Below are 21,894 nucleotides of genomic sequence, written 5' to 3'. Positions count from 1 at the left end.
TGCAAAGAAAAATGTTTTAAACTCAGAAAAATGATAGTTTAAAAAACATTTTTCTTAGCATTTTTAAAATCGATTTTCTCAAAAACTTCGGAGTCTTTGTGAATTTTTTGTACTTGTATCCATTATTCTCTCTAACATATGTAGCAATTTTGGTGACAATAGCAGGGGGGCGTTGCTATTAACCGCTAAAGTCGGCGAAAAATAACTATTTTCCCTGAAATTTTGCATTACAATTACAATACGTAAATTACACATATGAGTCATTTCTGCTCATCACTACTCTCCCCCTTGTTTTTTTCTAGCAGGGCCTGTTCTAGACTTTTTGCTGCCTGAGGCAAACTGGTGAGTATGCGCCCCATCCAGATTTGGAATGATCACACAGCACCCGACCATTTGCATGGTGAGAGTTTTGTTATGTAATGCTAATATGCCATGTAATATTTCTGCTTCATGTTATGTTCTCAGTCAGCAAGGGAGCATATGCAACAACCTGAGACATGACATGCTGCAGCTCAACACAATAACACGCTGGCTGGCTGCAAGTCTGTGACAAACAAACTGCTCACCCTCAGCAAATCGGCCGACCTCCATACCTCCTCAGTCAGGACAGCATTGTCACCTCCTCCCTTCTGCTGTGCAAGTCAAATGAAACACTGCTCCTCTCCTGTCTTCCCCCTCCTCACTCACTGTCAGACTCTTCACACAGCACAACAAGCTGCTTATCCCCAATGATGACCTCTTCACCTTGCTCACTCTCCTCTCGACTCTCCTCCTACTCTGACTGCATGCTGTAAATGTAAACACAGTACAAACATGCTGCCCCTGCAATCTCTGCACCTGATGCAAGTGTTTCTCCTTGCTTCATGAGAGAGATCCGACCCTGTTTGCTAGGTGCATTGAGCCTTTGGCTCTATGAAGACTGGAGAGTTCTCCAGATATTTCAGGCACTAAGGTGCATAATGAGGAATCACTTGCATTATTTGTCATGATGACACCATCCTCACCTTTTCCAATATCCCTACCACTTTGCCTATTCAGTTCCGTGTGATTATTTTTGCAAGTTGTCTGGTTTTTAAATTAACATAATTTTCTATGTTGCAGCAGGAGGCTCTCGCTTCTTCCTAAAAATGAAAACCCAATCCTTCAAAAAAAAACCCAAAAGGGCTTAAATACTTGGGTATTACTATTAATACCCCCTCCCCATCCATTTGAATTTCTTAATAAAGCCAAATGCACCCCCATGATCAATCACCTACATAAATTGCTGTGGGATTGCTACAAACACAGTATATTTTTGGAGGAGCCGTAAAAATGCCCCTCCCTAAACTGCCCTGCCCTGACTGCCCTCCCTAAAATACTATAAGTGCTTTGGTGCCTTTCCACAAAAGATTAACCTGAGCGACATAGAAAAACTCCAGTCACATTTCACTGATTTACTTGGCAGGATTAGATCACTAGGAACAGTTATAAATGCATGGCCAGGTAATAGACTAGGGAAAATTAGGGGGGCTTCCAAACTCCTGCATTACTACCAGGCCTCTAAACTGAAGCCTTTACCAAAGGGTATGAGATTAAGGGGTGGGGATCTTGGATGTCAAAGGGTAACCTATTGCTGAAGCATATTACTCAGGACAGCCTGCCCACTGTTGGTGTACCTGCTCTTCCCCCCTCCATTTGTGAAACCTGGAGGGCATGCTTTCATCTAGCCTGTAGGGTTCTGGATATATCTATCCCTTTGGACCCCTGGGTGGCCCTGTTTTATAAGAAGGCACTAGGCACAATGCTATCCAAAGCCCATAATGGCCTCCTAGTACAATTTTGTAATGTACCGAGGCTCTGCTGGTTAAAAACTGGATATCCTGTACCATCTCTTCCTAGGGTGTTTTTTTATCATTTCTTATCATCTGGATAGAATGTATCTAATGCAGGGGTAGGGAATCTATGGTTTTGGAGCCAGATGTGGCTCTTTTGATGGCTACATCTGGCTCACATACAAATCAGTAGGGGTTAATTCACTAAGCTACAGTGCTCAAGCAGCGCAGCTTAGTATGGCAGCACAAAAAAACTGCTGTAGCATGCACTACTAACTTACTCACGCTACCCCAAAATGCTCCAATTGTCCCACTCTGGACCCTATCAGGTCCAGTGACTTTGTAGGATGAGATCCCCACACTTTGATTGGCCCAATAGGCTGCCTATCACTTGACAGGCAGCCTATTGGGCCAAAGTGTGGGGATCTCTTCCTACAAAGTGAATCAACCCCCAAGTCAGCTAGCTATTTGTACAAGATTTTAGTCTGTATTTCTCCTGTCTGGCTCTCAGGGAAATTGCTGATGTTGCTGAAACCCAAGAGAAGCTGAAGACGTGTCTGACACTTCCGCTGCCGATCGGATCAACTGTATACAATAGGGACGTGAGCCCTCTGCTGCACACTCGCACAGTCCCAGTTTGACACATATATATTGTATGGCTCTCACAGAATTACAGTTTAAAATATGTGGTGTTTATGGCTCTCTCAGCCAAAAAGGTTCCTGATCCCCGATCTAATGGATCAAATCACACACTGCCTAACTGCCAGGACTCTTTTCAGAAAATAATTTTCACCTGAAATGTATTACACACTCACTCCTGTTCTTTTGGTCAGTTATGGCCACTATTTATTGTTAGTTTGTGTATTTAAAATCCTGTACAATTGTTTCCAGAGGCACAAGAACGTCTTTTTCTTTCTTGGTTTTTTTTGTATTTTATTTTCTTCTTTCTTTTTCTTCTTTCCTTTCCTTTTCTCTTCTTTTCTTTCTCTGTTTTTTCTCTCATTAGTTATAGCTAGGTTCAGATATAACACAAGGACACTTTGCGTGAGCTTTTATATATTTATATCCATCTAGTTTATCCTATTAAAACTCAAATACTTTGGTCATATAGTGAGAAGACAAGACCAGAGAAATTCTTGTTGCTTGGAAAAAAATGAGGGTAAAAGAAGAAGACGACAGAGGCTAAGATAGATAGACAGCATATATGAAGCTATGAACATGCCTATGCAACTAAACAAATGAGAAGGAGGAGTGGTTCTTGATCCTTGATGGTTACCCCTAACCTCCAAGTATCTATAGAACGAGACCGACCAGGAGCCCAATGGTGCAGTATAGTCAGACAAGGAGCTTATAAGCGCATGTATAAAAAAAATAATAAACTCCCAAAGGCAGAGCCGGGACAAGGCCCTCCAGCACCCAAGGCTGAGACACCAAAGTGCACCCCTCCATCCCTCCCACCCCAGCCGTTACACACTGATTGCTATTAGACTAATAGGTGCCCCGGGGCCCCCAACACCTTAATCTCTAGTTATCTGGCTTGCAGTCACTGCCATGTATCCCCTTTTCTTATTTCTTTCTGTTTCAAACACAATTGGGAATGACAGCTGAATGAATTGTGCTCCCCCTCCTACACTGCGTCCTGAGGCTGGAGCCTCTCCAGCCTCTGCCTCGGCCCGGCCCAGCCCAAAGGTAGGTTGCAAACTTGCAACCACTGTCAGAGCCTGCGGGAAAATCACTGTCCCCGCTCGGTATCCAAGGTCTGTAGATGCAGATGCTGGTTGGTCGCACTCCTGGAAGAGGTACTGATGGCAACCAAGATCCCTGTACCCTGAACTCCCCAGGGGTAGACTGGATGCACAAACACTGGTGGAGGCGCCCTTGATGATATGAGTAGGTGGTGCTTGATGTAAATGAGAGGTATACTGTCTTACTTCCTCAGAAAAAAATAAACCATAGATAATGGAAAGGTATATTTACTGATGCACTAAAGACCATGCGTTTCTGGTGTCTCAGCTTGCTTCTTTAGGTCAATAACAAGTGCCTATAATAAAAACATTTATACATGTATGTACTAGCACCACAACTGAACTTTCACATGTAAAATTTCCTCTGCCAAACAATGAGGCCCCGTTTACACTTAATCAGTAGGTATGCGTTAGTGTGCATTAGTGCGCGTTGGTATACGTTTTTCCCATAGCAGTGCATAGGGAAGAAAATTTCAGTTAAAACGTTAAAGTGAACCTCCGGACTAAAAATCGACTCAGCAGCACTGAAAAGGCCTGGTGTTTCTTTAACAGTTTCACAGCATCAGAACTTTGTTTCTCTTATACAAGCCTCATTTTTAGCTGCACAGAAAAATACTGCCCGGGCTTTTTTCCCCTGATGCTGTGCAAAGCATGATGGAATTTCTGATGTTGTTGTTCTCGTTCTGCTGTTTTGGTGCAATTTTTTTTTTTTTTGCATTTGACATTTGAAACCTAGCGTGTGCAACTGGGAGGGGTAATCAGGACACAGGACAGTTGGAACTGTGTCTCCTGCTCCTTGTCACCTCCTTTCAACCAAAAAGATGGCTGCCCCCATGACAAAGATGGCAGCCCCCATGAATCACAAACATTTGCCTGTTCTTTTAAAACAGGGTGGGTAAGATATTATATTACCTATCTATTCTAATTAACATAACTAATGTAACTTAATGACAGTATGTTTGTTTAGGCTGAAGTTCCCCTTTAATTGTGAACAGTGCCATAGGAAACCATGGGCATTACTTTGAAAATCAGTTTTCTTTCAGTTATAACTGAGAGCAACTGATTAAGTGTAAAAGGGCCTAACAAAAATTTCCATCTGCAAAGTAATAAGATACGTAGCGTGCAAATGTAAATCGGACCACCAAGTCCCACAAGTGAAAAATGACTATAAGCTCCACCACTCTAGAAAGACTGCACTGTCTGCAAGTGTGAAGATGTGACTATAAGAACACTGTGAGGACAATCATGCACATGTAAGAGTGCGTGTACAAGAAGGTGCAGAGAATAAATGCCATAAAGGCATATTGTGGAAAGTATCATAAAAAGAATTGCTGTGTGTAGCTTGACACATTCAGAAAGCTGTCTCAATACAACAAGTATTTAGTCAGGTGAAACACCTAAATTCTCCTACAGTTATATGTCCATTTGTGCTTTGCTCTTGCTACCTATCATGATTGAAAGATGACTATGTGGAGACTGACTTCACCCCTGGCCGCTCCCACTTGAACATTTAAACACAATTTAACACTGAACAGCCTACTATACAGTCATAAAGCTTAGGAAAGCTGTAAAAGAGCTCATAATGGCCTGGGCGGAATCTGCTGCATTTAGATTAAAAGGGTGCTTGTTACAAATAATGACACTACCTAAACAGTCCAAATAAGCAGACCTTTGCATCACACCCAAATAACAAGAATGAGTCATGGAGGTATTCCGTACATGTAGACTAGAGAATAGAAAGTGATGGCATGTCTCGTAGCATTCAGACTCAAGCTGCTTTATTTGTAGTGTGTTTTAAAGCATAACTCCATGATGTGCTAAATAGAAGCATCCAAGTAATTATGTCACTACTTACAAATAAGATTCGAATACTTTTTTTCTTTGAATATGCTTTAAGAGATTACCGAGAACAGCATTTCTGCTACTGGAAACCTTTGTTCATCATGTAGTGAGTGTAACTGGACTTCCATCCTGGAGATTCTTTACAACCTCTTCTGTATTTATGATCCTGGTCAGGGGCATGACTAGAAGGGAGCAGCACCTGCCATTGCAGGGGGGGGGGGGGGGGGGGGGCGCAAGAGCTGTGGGCGGCCCCAACTACTAACATTCCCTTTCTCCGATACGGGGGGGGGGGGGCTATACTTCAGATCGGGTGTTTTGTGACTACTCTTGTTATGGGTGTGAAGATCACAATGGCGACTCTTGTGTTATGACCCTTGTAAGATGGACCCCAAGGCCATGAAGGGCATCAAGAGAAGGCTAGCAGTGATGAGCAAAAAAATGCAGATATTATTTTCACGAAAATAAGTACAATTTTCGCTTTGAAAAGCAAAATCTTGCTTGAATAGTTTAGCGTTTTTCTTGCTTTCATTTTTACTTATGAAGCGAAAATTTAGCTCAGTGTTTTTCGCTTTAATTTTTTTCTTATAGTGGCTGCCGAATTTAGTGGTTAATAACAAAGCCACCATACAACCTAGAATCACTAAATGTGCAGGGTATGGAAAGGAGAAGAGTGGGTACTAGGCGTACGTACGAAAAGGGCGTCGGGAAAAAAGGGCGCGTGGTATAAACGATAAATGGAAATATCGTTTATAGAAATTATTGTGTAGAATTTCGTTTATAAATAGTGTTTTAAGAATTTATAAATCACTAAATAATGTGTATGAGATCGGCAATTCTTAAAACGTTAATCTTCCCTGTTTGTAAAGTGAAACTTATATTTTCGTTTATTAAAAACCCTCCCTGTACCTATCCCTAACCCCTAGACCCCCTGTTGGTGCCTAAACCTAAGACCCCCCTGTTGGTGCCTAAACCTAAGACCCCCCTGTTGGTGCCTAAACCTAAGACCCCCCTGTTGGTGCCTAAACCTAAGTCCCCCCTGTTGGTGCCTAAACCTAAGACCCCCCTGTTGGTGCCTAAACCTAAGACCCCCCTGTTGGTGCCTAAACCTAAGACCCCCCTGTTGGTGCCTAAACCTAAGACCCCCCTGTTGGTGCCTAAACCTAAGACCCCCCTGTTGGTGCCTAAACCTAAGTCCCCCCTGTTGGTGCCTAAACCTAAGACCCCCCTGTTGGTGCCTAAACCTAAAACCCCCTATGGATAATAATGTTTTACAGACATTAATAAATAAAAAATGTAAAGAAAAAAAATGAAAATTATTTTTTTGGGTGGATAATAATGTGTTAGAAATGTTTTAGAAATAGTGATTTATTATCTTCATAAACGTTATTCGTCACGGGCTCATTTTGTAAACTTAAATCATCACAAACATAGTTATAAATCCTTAAAAATCTCCGGGCGCCGTTATAAATCCTTAAAAATCTCCGGCGCCTTATTTTCCCCGTTCAGCGCCCATTAAACGATATTTATAATGGAAGTGAATGGGGCGCCCTTTTTGTCCACTTGTCTCATGCGCCCAAATCTACTGCTTCCGGGTACTAGAGGGAAACATTTTTTTTCAAAAAGACATTATAGTTTTGGAGAAAATCGATTTTAAAATGCATGTTCAGAGTGTGGGGAAGTTCTGTAAACTGACTTTAGCGGTTAATAGCAAATGAAGGCCCTGCATTCTGACTACCCCAGCCTGCATGGGGGACAAGTGGTTAAAAGGGCTCATTCCCTACCTCATATTTTTTTTAATTTCCCACACTCTGAACAAAAAATTTGTAATGGTCAAAAAAAATAGGTAAAGTTGCCAGGGAGCCTTATTGCAACTGTATAGTGATCCCTGCCACATTTCCATGGGGTTTCCAGGTGGTCAGTACACACTGTACACTGACTCCCTGGAAACCCTGTCATGAAATTTACTGCTTTTTCTTTTCACATATGTAAATTTACATTACCGGCAGGTTGATACATTATATGTCATTTAACCACATTTAAATATATTCTTTTTTCCTATCATAACTTTAAAATTGATTTTCTCCAAAACTACAAGTCATTTTGATTTTTTCTCTCTTGTTCCCACTGTTCTCCTTAACATACTCTGCAAATGTGGTGATTCTAGCTCATACTGGGGCTTTGCTATTAGCCGCTTAAAGCGGATCCGAGATGAAAAACTAACTATAACAAGTCCCTTGTCTATATATCTTAATAAAGTTTAGGTAGTTTACACAGCAAATCTAGCTGCAAACAGCTTCAATAGAATATGATTATTTCTTCCTGTAAAACAATGACAGCAGCCATGTTGCTTGCAAACATTACACAGAGGCAGGCTTATCTGCATCTTGAGCACTCAGCCTGTGAAAAAAACTAATCCCCCTCCTCCTCCCCTCTGCCTCTGAAATCTCTGGCTAGTAATACCTCCCCTTCCTCCTGCCCAGACTGAGCTCCCATGTGCCCTTGCTACTGTCTGAAAATGCCTTGGCTCTCTGAAAACCTGTGGGTGAGGCTTGTTTAGTTTATAGGGAATTAGAGCATTAAAACAAAAAAGTATTTGGATTGAGGAATGCCCTATAAACAATAGGAAAGGAACACAATTATGCAATGAGTAAAAGTTCATCTCGGATCAGTTTACAGAACTACCACACACTTTGAACGTACATTTTAAAATCGATTTTCTCCAAAACTATAAGGTCTTTTTGAATGCTTTCCCCTCTTGTACCCATTCTTCTCCTTTCCATACCCTGCACATTTGGTGATTCTAGCTTCTATGAGGGCTTTGCAATTAACCGCTAAACATAAAAAAAACAAAAAAAACAAAAACGATTTTCTGAAAAACAAAGAGTTTTTTTCTTTTATTTCCACAGCTCTCCTCCACCATAACTTTACCATAAATCAGCTTGGAATTATTTGCATCTCATTGACCATTCCTAGCTTTGGGGATTAAACAGTGGTAGGCCGAAATTTCGCGATTATGCACCGTAATTGTAATGCAAAATTTCAAAGAAAATCGTAATTAATATTCGTATGTAATAGTAGTATTTCAAAATTTTGCGTACTTTTTTGCATAATTTTCATGAAGTTTTGCATAATTTTGTGCCCACTTTAGAGGTTAATAGCAAATTGCTATTGCTACCAAAATTGCTACATATGTTAAGCAGAATATTGGGTATAAGTCACAAAAATACTTTTTCAAAAAGACCTTGTAGTTTTTGAGAAACTCGATTTTAAAAATGCAAAGAAAAATGGTTTTTAAACTGTCATTTTTCTAAGTTTAAAACCATTTTTTACTTGCATTTTTAAAATCGAGCTTCTCAAAAACTATAAGGTCTTTTTGCAAAATTCTTTTTTTGACTTGTACCCACGATTCTAACATATGTAGCAATTTTGGTGTCAATAGTATGTATGGGGGCTTTGCTATTCACAGCTAAAGTCGGCAAGAAATTACGCAAAATTTTGCGAAATCACGAATGACTACACAAAATCAATTAAATTTGCAAATCGTAATTACGTATAAGCGTAATTGCGAAAATGTATGCAAAATTTAAATGATTACGATCATCAACTAGATACCGTAAATCTCTAGATAGAGTTGATGTGTTCGGCTTCTTCAAATTCAGAACCTCATTCCGAATGCATGTGGAAAGTAGCAGGGGGGTATTAACTCACCTTTGTTGCTGTGGTGTAACATATTGCATTATGGTAACTGCTGCTGCACTGTGTTACCGCTAAACGCACACGTTAACAGATACAGGGAAGCATACTTTTTATTGTCTGTATGCTTCACTGTACCTCACTGTATGTGACATTAATGCGGCAGCAATGTGCAGTACGACTTTTTGCATTGTAATTTTTTGTTGCGCTGTTAACGTTGCACCACAACACAATGTCCCACTGTGAACTTAGCCTAAGTATTAGTACTAAGTATTAACAATACATGACAAATCAAATCATTTGCACGTGTAGCAGCTGTACACAACAAATTCAGTACACTTAGTGCAAAGAAATCTAGTTTACTGTATATTTAGCTGTTTTAGCGATTATTGTTTACTGTTAGTTTAGGTCCAGCTCACATCAAATAAATCCCACTCACACTTCCACCTGCAGTTAACTAAAGCCCATTACTGGGCAAAAAAATCCTCACCTCTCTAGGAGGGTAGGAACACACTAGGCAGAATCGCATATGCGTTTTCCACTATGTGCTATGGAAAACGAATATGCATTTCTGCCTAGTGTGTTCCTATCCAGAAGGCTCCATCTCACTGCCACCATTCCTCATCTTTGCTTTTAGATCCACTTTCTCCTACGCTAAGGCCTGGAACCCACTAGCAGTACATTACTAAAGGATACCCGAAGTGACGTGTGACATGATAAGATAGACATGGGTATGTACAATTCAAAGCACACTAATAACTATGCTGTGTTCCTTTTTTTCTTTCTCTGCCTGAAAGAGTAAAATATCAGGTATGTAAGTGGCTGACTCACTCCTGACTCAGACAGGAAGTGACTACAGTGTGACCATCACTGATAAAAAATTCCAACTATAAAACACTTTCCTAGCAGAAAATGGCTTCTGAGAGCAGGAAAGAGATAAAAAATGGCCGATAGTTCATAGATTTTAGCTCTGGCAAACTTCAATTGATGTGTCATTGAGCAAAAACAATAAACAATTAAAACTTAAAAAGTAGATTTAACCACTTGATGACCGCAGTGGTAACCCCGCCCCCCCAAGGGCCAGGCTGTTTTTTGCAGCCACCTGCACAGCCCAGCTATGGAGCGATCGGACTCACCTCCTTTTTTGTCCCTAAGGGGACATGCCGCCGGAGGGGTCCGATCACTGCGGCAATTTTTTTTCCTTCAGCATCGAGGCTCTCTCACTCCCCGTCCCCCTCCCTTCCTTCCTCCCACCCCTCTGCCTACAGAATTGAACAGGACGGCAATCTGTGGTTTTATATAAAATCCCACATAGCATTGCACTAGCAAGGCTTTTCAAATCACAAGCGCTTAGAAAAGTACTGCTACTGGGTCCCAGGCCTCATATGCAACCTGCAGCAAATGTCTTCACCCAACGATGTCCTCCCACACTACTGACCGGGCTGGTCCTAGACTTTTCTCTGCCTGAGGCAAACTTTTGAGGATGGCAGCCCCCCCCATTTTGAATGATTGCACAGGCAGCACCTGACAATTTACTCATTTACTTGCTTAATTTAATGTTTTCAGACAGCAAGGGAGCATATGCTACAACTTAAGACATGACATGCTGCAGCTCAACACAATAACACACTAGCTGGCTGGCTGCGAGTCTGTTACAAGCAAACTGCTCACCCTCAGCCAGGCGGCTGTCCTCCATTCCTCCACAGTCAGGACAGCAGTGCCACCTCCTCCCTTCTGCTGTGCAAGTCAAATGAAACACTGCTCCTCTCCTGCCTACCCCCTCCTCACTCACTGTCAGACTCCTCACACAGCACAACAAGCTGCTTTTCCCCAATGATAACCTCTTCACCTCGCTCGCTCTTCTCTCGCTTCTCCTCCTACTCTGACTGCATACTGTTAGTGTAAACACACAGTACAAACATGCTTCCCCTGTAATCTATGCACCTGATACAAATGTTTCACCTTGCTTCATGTGAGAACCGGCCCTGCCTCCTGGTTACTCCTCTGGTAAGTGTGTAGACAGCCTGTAAATCAAAGCCACCCCCTTCTTTACCAGTGAGTTAACTACCAGAATGAATGGTCTCAAAAGTGTGTTGCCCTCCTGTAGATCAAAACTGACCTGTTGGGTGTTTGGAGCAAGTGCTCCACTTTCGCACCTATTTTGGTCCAGTTTTCTTTGCACTATTTTTTTGTTTCTGCTTTACTAGAAGACATTTTTTATTTGACTTGTGCAACTCCAACATTTTGACTTGTGCAACTCTAATGTATGTATACTTGTATGATAGATCTCGCTGGTTTTCTGTGGACTTTACTGTAGAGATTATACCTACGTTATTTATATTATGAACCTGTTCAGTTGCTAGAAATATACATATTAGAATGGCTATTTTAGGAAACAGGTTTATTTATCTAACTGATTGCTAATCAGTTACCCCTTTACATTAGGGTGTATCCCTGTGTTCACCTATACTAATGCTGCATATCAATCTGATGATTCATTAATGCAATTTTTCTTCCATTATTAGTTACAATTGTTACAACTGACAACATACCCATATGTTATCTTTACATTATGTTATCATTCCATTTGAGGACTTCTGGTTAGTGAAAAGTTATGTGTATAGTGAAGTGAACTGATTTGCAGAGAATGATTAATTACCCAGGCACACCGCCTTCACAAAGCAGACTTAAGCAGGCCATACACTGGCCCGATTTGCGCCCGTTTCGACAGCAGATTCGATCACTGGGATCGAATCTGCTGCCAATCGTTCACGCTACACGCCGAATTTCGATCCATTTCGTCCGATCCCGTCGATCGTGCCGTGCGGAAAATAACCGTCGATCGCCCGCGGGTAAAGAGCGCATCGCTAGCGGCGTTCGAGTGCCCGACGACCGACGCAATAGAGCCCGCATACATTACCTGCTCCGCCGGCGCGACTGCAGTCTCCCGGTCACCGCTGCTCCGTCTGCGCTCTGGTCTCCAGGTCCGGCATGCCTCACTTCTTCTAGCCCGGCAGGAAGTTTAAACAGTAGAGCGCCCTCTACTGTTTAAACTTCCTGCCGGGCTAGAAGAAGTGAGGCATGCCGGATCTGGAGACCAGAGCGCAGACGGAGCAGCGGTGACCGGGAGACTGCAGTCGCGCCGGCGGAGCAGGTAATGTATGCGGGCGGGCGGGGGCAGCAGCAGCAGTACCACCACAACAGATTGTGAACGGTTTCAGGCTGAAATCGGTTCACAATCTGTTTGCTGTAAAGGTAGCCATACGATCCCTCTCTGATCAGATTCGATCAGAGAGGGATCTATCTGTTGGTCGAATCTGATGGCAAATCGACCAGTGTATGGCTACCTTTACAGATAGTTCAACAAAAGTACCAGAAATGCACCTCTGTCGACACATTTTTTAAATGCACATCACGTGATAGATAGATAGATAGATAGATAGCAAGGAATGTACTGTATTGCACAAGGCATCAGTTAAAGGGAACCCGAGGTAAGAGGGCTATGGAGGCTGATATATTTATTTCCATTTAAAGGACACCCGAGGTGAAAATAAACTAATGAAATAAACAATTGTATCTATCTTCCTTCTTTAAAAAACGACTCTTTAAGATATTCCACAATTCTATTTTATATTTAAATCTACTTTTTAAGTGTTTACTGTTTTTACTGTTTTATTGTTTTTGCTCAATGACACCTTCATTGAAGTATGCCCGTGCTAAATTCTATGAACTATTGACCCACACTGTAGTCTGACCCAGTCCTGACTCAGATGTGAACTGTCACTTACATACCTCTGATGTTTAACTCTTTCAGGCAGATAAAGAACAAAAGGAACACAGCATAGTTATTTGTGTGCTAGGCACTGTACATACACACATGTCTATCTCATCATGTCACATGTCACCTTGGGTATCCTTTAAATAATGCACATTGCCTGGTTGTCCTGCTGATCTTTTTCCTCTAATATTTTAAGCCATAGACTCTGAACAAACATGGAGATCAGATGTCTAAGACAAATCTGATAGGATTAGCCATGTACTTGTTTCTGGTGTGTGATTTAGACTCTAATGACCAGAGAGATCAGCAGGACTGCCAGGCAACTGGTATTATTTAAAAGGAAATAAATATGGCAGCCTCCATAGGTCTCACATCTCAAGTTCCTTTTAGGCCCCTTTCACACTAGGATGTTTTAATTGCGTTGTGTTGCCTTTCTTACCACAGGGTAAAGTTAACGCAACAAAAGTCTGTGAAACATTTTATACCTGACGCGATGCGATGTGCCGGAAGCATCCGATCAGATGTAAAAGCATTAGTGTGTTACCTGTCAACATCTGCGGTGACATGAGATGTCAGGAAGTCATGTAAGTCAATGACAACGCAGATATTTTTAATTTTTTTTGCATTTGCGTTGTGGTGTGCATGCACATAAACGTATTTTTGCTGAATCTGTCATTTAGTTTGGCACTGTTATTGGCCTGAGGAAGCGGGCTCTGACCCGCGAAACGCGTTGCCTGTGCTACTAATAAAAACCTTTGTAAAATACAAAGATTTTTTCGTCACTGAGGTAAGCCACCTCAAATTTATTTCCCGTTTTTAAACTGTTTTTAGATGCTTTTATTACACCAGGGCGCCTCTTATACCCTTATTGTACTTACAAAAAAGGTCGTTAAATCCATCTGTGTCAGGAGCTTTAAACAGATTAAGTTTTTTTAATAGCCTTTAAAACCTTGTGACAGCTCTTCTTGCTGGTCCTATAGAATGGATAAGGATTTGGTCTAGAAAATCAAGCATATTTGAAGATTTAACTTTTGTCTTATCTTATTTTTGGTGTTATGCTCATAGAGCAGGTATGTCAAACCGGTCCTACGAGGGCCGAGATCCTCACACATTTTTGATACAGCTCAAATGAATTGATGGGTCTGAATCAGGAAAGGTGTGGTCCATCATGTAGAACATATTCCTCTCTTTATCAGTCCATCCTAAACACTGGCATGGATCTGGCCCTCCAGGCCTGGAGTTCAACACATGTGTCATAGAGAATAGCAAAGTAAATTGGGGAAAATAAAAATAAATATAAATATATATATATATATATATATATATATATATATATATATATATATATAATTTGAGAGAGATTATGAGACAGTTGCCTCTGAGGATTCCTTACAGGATGTGGGAGCTAATCTTTGAGAAGGTTTCATAGCTAAAAGAGTATTAGGTTTGTTTGCTTTCTTGTAGAAAATCTGGTTTGTAAGCCTCATGGTTATTTCTGCGTTATCGAACAGGAGAGACTCAAGGCCCATAAACACGCCGGATTTCCGCAAACTATGGGTCGTTTGGACGTCCAAACGACCGGTCGTTCTGACGTCAAATCAGGCGGGGGTACAGTCTGTCGTTCGGCTGATAAGAGCGGACTTGAGCGATCCGCTGTGAATGTCACATAAGTGATGCCATGCTGTACAGTAAGCCGTGTTACAAAGAACCCATTACACTGCACCACAACACACCGCTGTGAACATAGCTGTAGCAAACTATTCCCATGCAATTGAAACTTTACAATTTGCAATATACATTTTTATCTGGTTAATTATGCTTTCCACGATATTAAACAGACATAGAGATATGTATATAATTTTTTTTGTTTCCTTTGTTTACGTTTATTTGACTTTATTGTTGCAATAACATTTATAAGTTTATTTAGGCATAACCTTTGTGCTAGTGGCTGGATAGTGTAATGGTTAAGGGCTCTGCCTCTGACACAGGAGACCAGGGTTCGAATCTCGGCTCTGCCTGTTCAGTAAGCCAGCACCTATTCAGTAGGAGACCTTAGGCAAGTCTCCCTAACACTGCTACTGCCTATGGAGTGCGTCCTAGTGGCTGCAGCTCTGGCGCTTTGAGTCCGCCAGGAGAAAAGCGCGATATAAATGTTCTGTGTTTGTTGTTTGTTTGTTTGTTATATAATTGCAACAGGATTCATTCACAAACTTCTCGCTTTCCCTTTTTTTTCTTCCCCGCCCTCTTTTTCCTTTTCCTCACTGTTGCTTGTTGCTCCTGACTTAGCAAACTACTGCCATGCAATTGCAATATTACAATTTGCAATATCTGTCTTTATTTCCATCTGGTCTACAATTTTCCCCACCATACTAACCAGATATAGTGATCTAGCTACTGATAAATACATGTCTTTTACACCATTCCACTTTATTGTTTCAAGGTCACCCTTGGGTTTTTTTTTGCACTTTCATTCCCCTTTCCCCAACATCCATCCCCAAACTTTTCTCTCTCTCTCTCTCTCTCTCTCTCTCTCTCTCTCTCTCTCTCTCTCTCTCTCTCTCTCTCTCGCTCACTCTCTTTCTTTTTTTTAGGACATCAGCTTTGTTTGGGCCCAGACTTGCAGTAATTGACTTCACAGCCATGCTCCTGTGTCTCTGGGCAAAATATTTGCATAATTGTCCTCATTATTTAATGTGTCAAACTCAGCGTAAGCAAAAGAAAGCAGAAAAATAATATTTAGGGTGAATTCTACAAAAGGGGGAAAAGAGAAAAAATATAAGAGAAAGTATTCAAGAGAAAGGAATGGGGTGAACTGAAATGTTATTTGCTAGAAAGAATAAGTTTAGCCTCCCAGGGGCTTTAAATCTGACCTGAGATTACACCTGGGGTGTTAAACAGTTGTAGGCGTAGTATACAAACAACTAAAAATTCAAAACAGGGAGCCAACCTCACAGATTCTCCCATAGCTCCTACCTGATTCATAGTCTATATTTTTTTTTTCGTTTGATTCTGAACAAGATTCAATATTGAATTCCAAGTCATTATGGTTTAGAGTTTGTGCATATTTTGTAGAACATTTTAGAACTTTATCCACTTTTGTAAAAATTCCATCTCCTGAGTAAGTGAACGTTATTCATGAAACATGTCTAAAGGAAGTGGTGGTTGCACAATGCTGACTTCTTATCAATTCTGTGAATGTATTCATCTACTTTTGTGCACATAAGCTTACACACCCTGGCAGAATGTATGATGTCTAACCATTTCTTATAAAAATGAATGATAACACTTAAACGTGTATTTTACTTACGGTTAGTAGTTGGCTGAAGTCATTTATTATCAAACAACTGTGTTTTGTGGTATCGCACTGCTTGCAGTGCATTGGGATGCCGCACTCCGCTGCATCACACTGGCCACACTGGGAATTTGTTTTTTTTAATTGTAGTGTGTAAAGCCTCACTTGTACAATACGGCCATTACACCAATATGCCCAAAATGAACATAGTCTTAAAGCTAACTGGCCCATATTTTCTAATGGCTATTTTTGTCTCCCTTTGTGTCTGCTAGGGTTTCTGATGTATATATTTTCATTCCTTAACTTTTTTGTGGGTTGAACTCATAGAAAAATGTCTGTCTTCTGCCAAAGTCATTTTATAAACTGTTTTTTGCATTTGTGGGACATTCTTTTCATTTTTTTTTTTAATTAACACTTTTCTTTTTTTCTTGGTTTTAGATATGAACAATGTCCATACCACAGTCATCCTCATGTCTTCGTTATTTTGTTGTATTCCTGATTCAAGGTTTAATTGCCTTTCTGCTGTTTGCATATTATAAATACAGCAATAACCACTCCATAGTGCCAGCCTACTCAAATGCTGAGCCTTCCAACAAGCCAGCATCAAACTTGATTATCTTGTTGTGGACATGGCCTTTTGGAGATGCATTCCCGTTGAACAGTTGTCAAAAACCCTTTGATAATCCTCAGTGCTTCTTCACAGCAGACCGTAAATATTATAACACAGCAAATGCTGTTGTTCTGCATCACAGAGATGTATGTACTTCTAAACAACAGATCCCACAAACTCCTAGACCTGAAGGACAATACTGGGTGTGGTTTAATTTGGAGTCCCCAATTCACAGCCCAAATTTGCACTTTATGGACAATGCCATTAATCTCACAATGTCTTATAGAAGTGACTCTGATATCTTCACTCCTTATGGGTGGATAGAACCTAATGAAGATGGAGATCATTTTGCCATTCCACCAAAGTCTGAGCTTGTAGCATGGGCAGTCAGTAATTGGAACCCTCACTCCAGACGTGTCCGGTTATATGAAGAATTGAAAAATCATATCCAGGTAGATGTTTTTGGCAATGGCCATTTACCTTTGGCCAGGCAAGACACACTTGCAATTCTCTCAAAATATAAGTTTTATTTAGCTTTCGAAAACTCCATCCATAAAGACTATATAACAGAAAAACTCTGGGCTAACGCACTGATGTCTGGGAGTGTTCCAATTGTTCTTGGCCCACCCAGAGAAAATTATGAGAGGTTTATTCCAGCAAACTCATTCATTCATGTTGACGACTTTCCTAGTGCAAAAGAGCTGGCTTCCTACATGCACGAACTGGACAAAAATGATACGAAATATAAGCAATATTTTAACTGGAGGACAAAATTTAAACCAATATCAAAATTAGATTGGTCTATACAATACTGTAAAGCATGCATAGCATTGCATAGGGCTCCTCCATATAGGTCCATGCCCTCTCTTGTTGCATGGTATAAGTGACAAGCCAGGACATACTGATGCACAAAATGGTCCTGCATGCAAGAGCCACCAGTGGACTAACTCATTAAAGTGGATCCGAGATGAACTTTTACTCATTGCATAATTGTGTTCCTTTCCTGTTGTTTTTTGGGGAATTCCTCAAGCTAAATACTTTTTTGTTTTAATACCCTAATTCCATATAAACTAAACAAGCCATGCCCACAGGTTTTCAGAGAGCCAAGGCACTTTCAGACAGTAGCAAGGGCTTATGGGAGCTCAGTCTGGGCAGGAGGAGGGGGGAGGGTATTAGCCAGAGATTTCAGAGGCGGAGGGGAGGAGGGAGTAGTAGGGGGATTAAGTTTTTTTGCTCAAGATACAGATAAGCCTACCTCTGTGTAATGTTTACAAACAACATGGCTGCTGTCATTGTATCACAGGAAGAAGTAATCATTTTCTATTAAAGCAGTTTGCAGCTATATTTGCTGTGTAAACTATCTAAACTTTAGATAAGATATATAGACAAGTTACTTGTTATAGTTAGTTTTTCATCTCGGATCCGCTTTAAATTATAAATTAAAAGCAGGTGTTTGACAAATCAAAATAAGTTCTTCAGCACAGAGATCTGCTCTTAGCTGAAGTGACAACAACATAATGAACTCTGAATAGACTATGGACTACCTCACTCTGCACATTGGTAGGGTTGTTTCAGTGTATATTAATATATGTTATAGTTAATATATTGAAGACCAACTATGTCCAAGCAAATCCTCCTGCTTTGTGTAATATACTTGTGCTTTATCTTGAATCCTATGTGTTCAATTATCTTCCAGACAGTTTCTAGTCATCTGGTTAGTTAAACCAAGTACAGACCTTCAATAATGGTTACTCAAAATAATCAATCCTGATCATTTCAGGTGAACTTATGCTGAACACAAGTGCACTACTTTACTATTTGCTGAGCAGTGTGTTATTTCCTATGGAAAAGGATGGAGGGTAAGGGTTATTGAGTAAATATGAGCTATAATGGGGCTTTTCAACTGAGTTGGGCATGATCTTTCTAGCATGCCCAACCACTAATGATTTGACTGTTATACACACTTGGGAAAGCTGTCTGAGATGAAAACAAATTATCATTTCAAGCGGCTGCTTACAAGCCCTTATAAACCGTATTAAGGCAAAGACCTTCATTGCCTGATCTAAATGCCATCTTTTAAAACAAACTGTCACCACTGGGGAATGGAGCACCTGGGATTCAAGAAAAGGGGCAAGTATGTCAATTTCTTGTCATCTATTTTTAGCAATGACTTCAATTGATGGGATTTTTGATATTAAAGGAGTAGGATTAGCCATACTATGCCAGGGGAAAAAAAACACATATATAAGTAGAGAACTACTTGATCTACTTACATACACATGTATTGTACTGTCCACTTTTTGATTTCAGTGAATTTTATATAGTAAATGAAGAGAATTCTGTTCCTGGAGGGAACCATGTCTTTTTCCCACAGAGGCTAAATCCTGATGTCATTTCTGCCCTTTACTTTTTTTTTTTACTTTTTTTTTTCTTTTCTCCTCCAATTACTGAGTCAACGCAGCCTTGCTTGTAAACACAAGTGAGTGGAAGATCATGTTTCAGCTAGGCAGCTAGACAGGGAAATAAATGGAAGAGGAGGAATATATTATAGATAAAAAGAACCCCCAGCATGCCACTGTTTGGCACTGACTATTCAATTTTCTATTGTTATGTAATAACTCCACACCATAACAATAGAAAAAGTTTTGAAAATTTTGAATGCAGGATTAGCATCTTTATATCTTAAAGAGGATTTCCAGTGAAAATAATGTAATAAAAAAGTGCTTTATTTTTACAATAATTATGTATAAATGATTTAGTCAGTGTTTACCCATTGTAAAATCTTTTAAATCCCTGATTTACATTCTGGCATTTATCAAATGGTGACATTTTTACTGCTGGCAGGTGCTGCTTGCTGTTTTGGCAGTTGGAAACAGCTGTAAACACATTTTTTCCCCACAATGCAACAAGGTTCACAAACAGGAAACTGTCAGGAGTACCATGGTCCTCAGAGTTTCTTGTGGGAGGGGCAAAAGTAAATTGGGGCCCCATACAATCCCCGCCCCCCCCCAGCGAAGTCAGCCCCTGAACCCCCTGAACCGACTGCTGCCCCTCATGGTCTCACATAGACTTCTCCCATGGCCTCCACACATTGTGTAGCTCAGCTGTATTGTAATACCCACCTGTATCAGCTACTCCATCCCGTGCTTCGTCTTCAGCCCCACTGCCTGCGTCTTCTTCATCCGGCACATGTTACGTGTAAATAACATGCACAGGGTCATAGAGGCAGGCAGCGTGGCTGAAGAGGGAGCACGGGATGGAGCTTCTGCAGGGACAGGTGAGTTATTACAAGGCAGCTGGGTAGGGATGTAACTGCATCAGGCCCCCTCTGCAGAGATTTGTTGGTGGACACCCCCCTTGGACCAGAACAGTGACATACCAGCAGAATAAATCAGTAAAGAAATTAAGAGTGTCGCCCAAAATTGTCCCACAAAGCTACGTATGCCATGTTTCAACAAGCTATTCAGTGAACTATTCAGACATTTAAAAAAAAATCACCAGGATTGCACTTTTATTTAGCTTTCCTGTATGACAAGAAGACACAGACACCCAGCACTAGGGGAAGAGGGAAACAAAGGTGAATGAGGGACGGCTGGTGCACACCAAGAGGGCTTCTGAGTGTTTTTCAAATCGACAGTGATTTGGAAAGCACCTGGCTAATGTTACCCTATGACAGTGCTCTCACAGCAGCGTTGTGATTTTTTCAAAATTGCAAACACACTGCATGTAGCATTTTTTGGAGCAATTCATTCAAAAATCACTCTAAAAATTGCTTCACAAAATCGCACTCACAAATTGCTAGCGATTGCTATTGTGATTTTGGCTTGTACTAGCCCAGAGAGAGGAGGAGTGGAGAGAGACTGATAATAGCCTGAGATGGAACAGATAGCATATCTGCATTGCAGTCTCACATCACACAGAGGTTACTTTCCTGTAATAGGACTCTTGTCCCTGCCAGTCTCTCACACAAGTCAGAAAGCAGCCCATCTGGAGTCTAGGGACTGTCAAAAACGTTTCAACTTGTATAACACCTTATCCACACATGCAGTCATTAAAACATTGGTAATAGACCAGAGAGATTTTTGCCCACGGACCCTCCAGGCAAGCTCTGCATTATGCTGTGTATATTTATCAGCTTGCCTATCCTCTAATTGCACTTTTATCAGCTAGCCGAGTGTTTCACATTGCCTTATAACAAAAAACTTGAATACACCAGACACCAGCCCAGCCCTAAATCAATGAATGAAAGGCAGCATGGGGGGAGATTGCCCCCCCCCCCCCCCCCCCCCCCCCGGCCAGTGTGGACCTGCCTGCCACTGCAGCTGAGCTGAACATGCAGGCACATAGGAACAGTCAGAAATACCACCTGGGGGGCCAGCAGAGGTTGGAGGCCCTGGGGAAATTGCCCCCTTTGCCTCTATGGTAGCGCTGCGCAGATTTCTTGTACATCTGACTGCCCTTCAGCTGTGGCTTAGTTATTTACAGTTAATTCTTTTACAGTTAAGTATTGTGGAGGCTTCCACCACTTGTGTGTTATTTTCTCACCTGTCATGCTGATGCTCCATGGTGGAGAAGGGGAGGTGCTATTGAACAATATATTTGTATATCCTACTGCATTTACCTTAAATTGCACCCAAAGTGAGTGACAATATTAAAAGTAATTTGGTTGCAAGATCAAGAACTTGTTGCTAATCCTCTAACCACTGCTTGTTGCCTCCAGGGCCCCTCCCATTCCCCGTTCTGCTCTACTTTAGTATTTCATTGCATGAATACTGTTGGCAGAACCGCTTGTGGTTGTTAATAAGTGGATAGACAGTGGACATGTGTGACTTACAAACTGCACATGCCCAGTAAAAGCAAACACTCATGCTCAGTGGAGAGACCATCCATGGGCACAAGTGCTTCTTTCCACTCAACATGCATGAGTTCCGGCCAGGCAGAACCGGAGGGAGCCTGAAGGCAATGAGCAGCGATAAGAGGTTTAGTAATAAATCCTTTATTTCACAAATGTTCTATTTCTTTTTGTTATTCACTTCAGGTTTTCTTTAACCCTCGACATGAAATTTAGCTCAGTTGTTATGATTCTGCCTGCTGCACGCTAGCCCCAAGTGAGCGACTTACTG

General features: G+C 41.1%; 1 protein-coding gene across 1 annotated transcript; it reads left to right on the top strand.

The window, feature by feature from the left end:
• Nucleotides 1-16,608: 16,608 nt before the first annotated feature.
• Nucleotides 16,609-17,658, top strand: LOC137537838 (4-galactosyl-N-acetylglucosaminide 3-alpha-L-fucosyltransferase FUT6-like). The gene has a single exon (XM_068259791.1). The coding sequence runs from the start codon at nt 16,609-16,611 to the stop codon at nt 17,656-17,658; it is 1,050 nt and encodes a 349-aa protein (XP_068115892.1).
• The last annotated feature ends 4,236 nt before the right edge of the window (nt 17,659-21,894 follow it).

This window comes from Hyperolius riggenbachi, chromosome 11 (genome assembly GCF_040937935.1).
Source record: "Hyperolius riggenbachi isolate aHypRig1 chromosome 11, aHypRig1.pri, whole genome shotgun sequence".
In the NCBI taxonomy this organism is placed as follows: Eukaryota; Metazoa; Chordata; class Amphibia; order Anura; family Hyperoliidae; genus Hyperolius; species Hyperolius riggenbachi.
The sequence above is the reverse complement of the archived record's forward strand: the minus strand, read 5'-3'. Positions and strand labels throughout refer to the sequence as shown.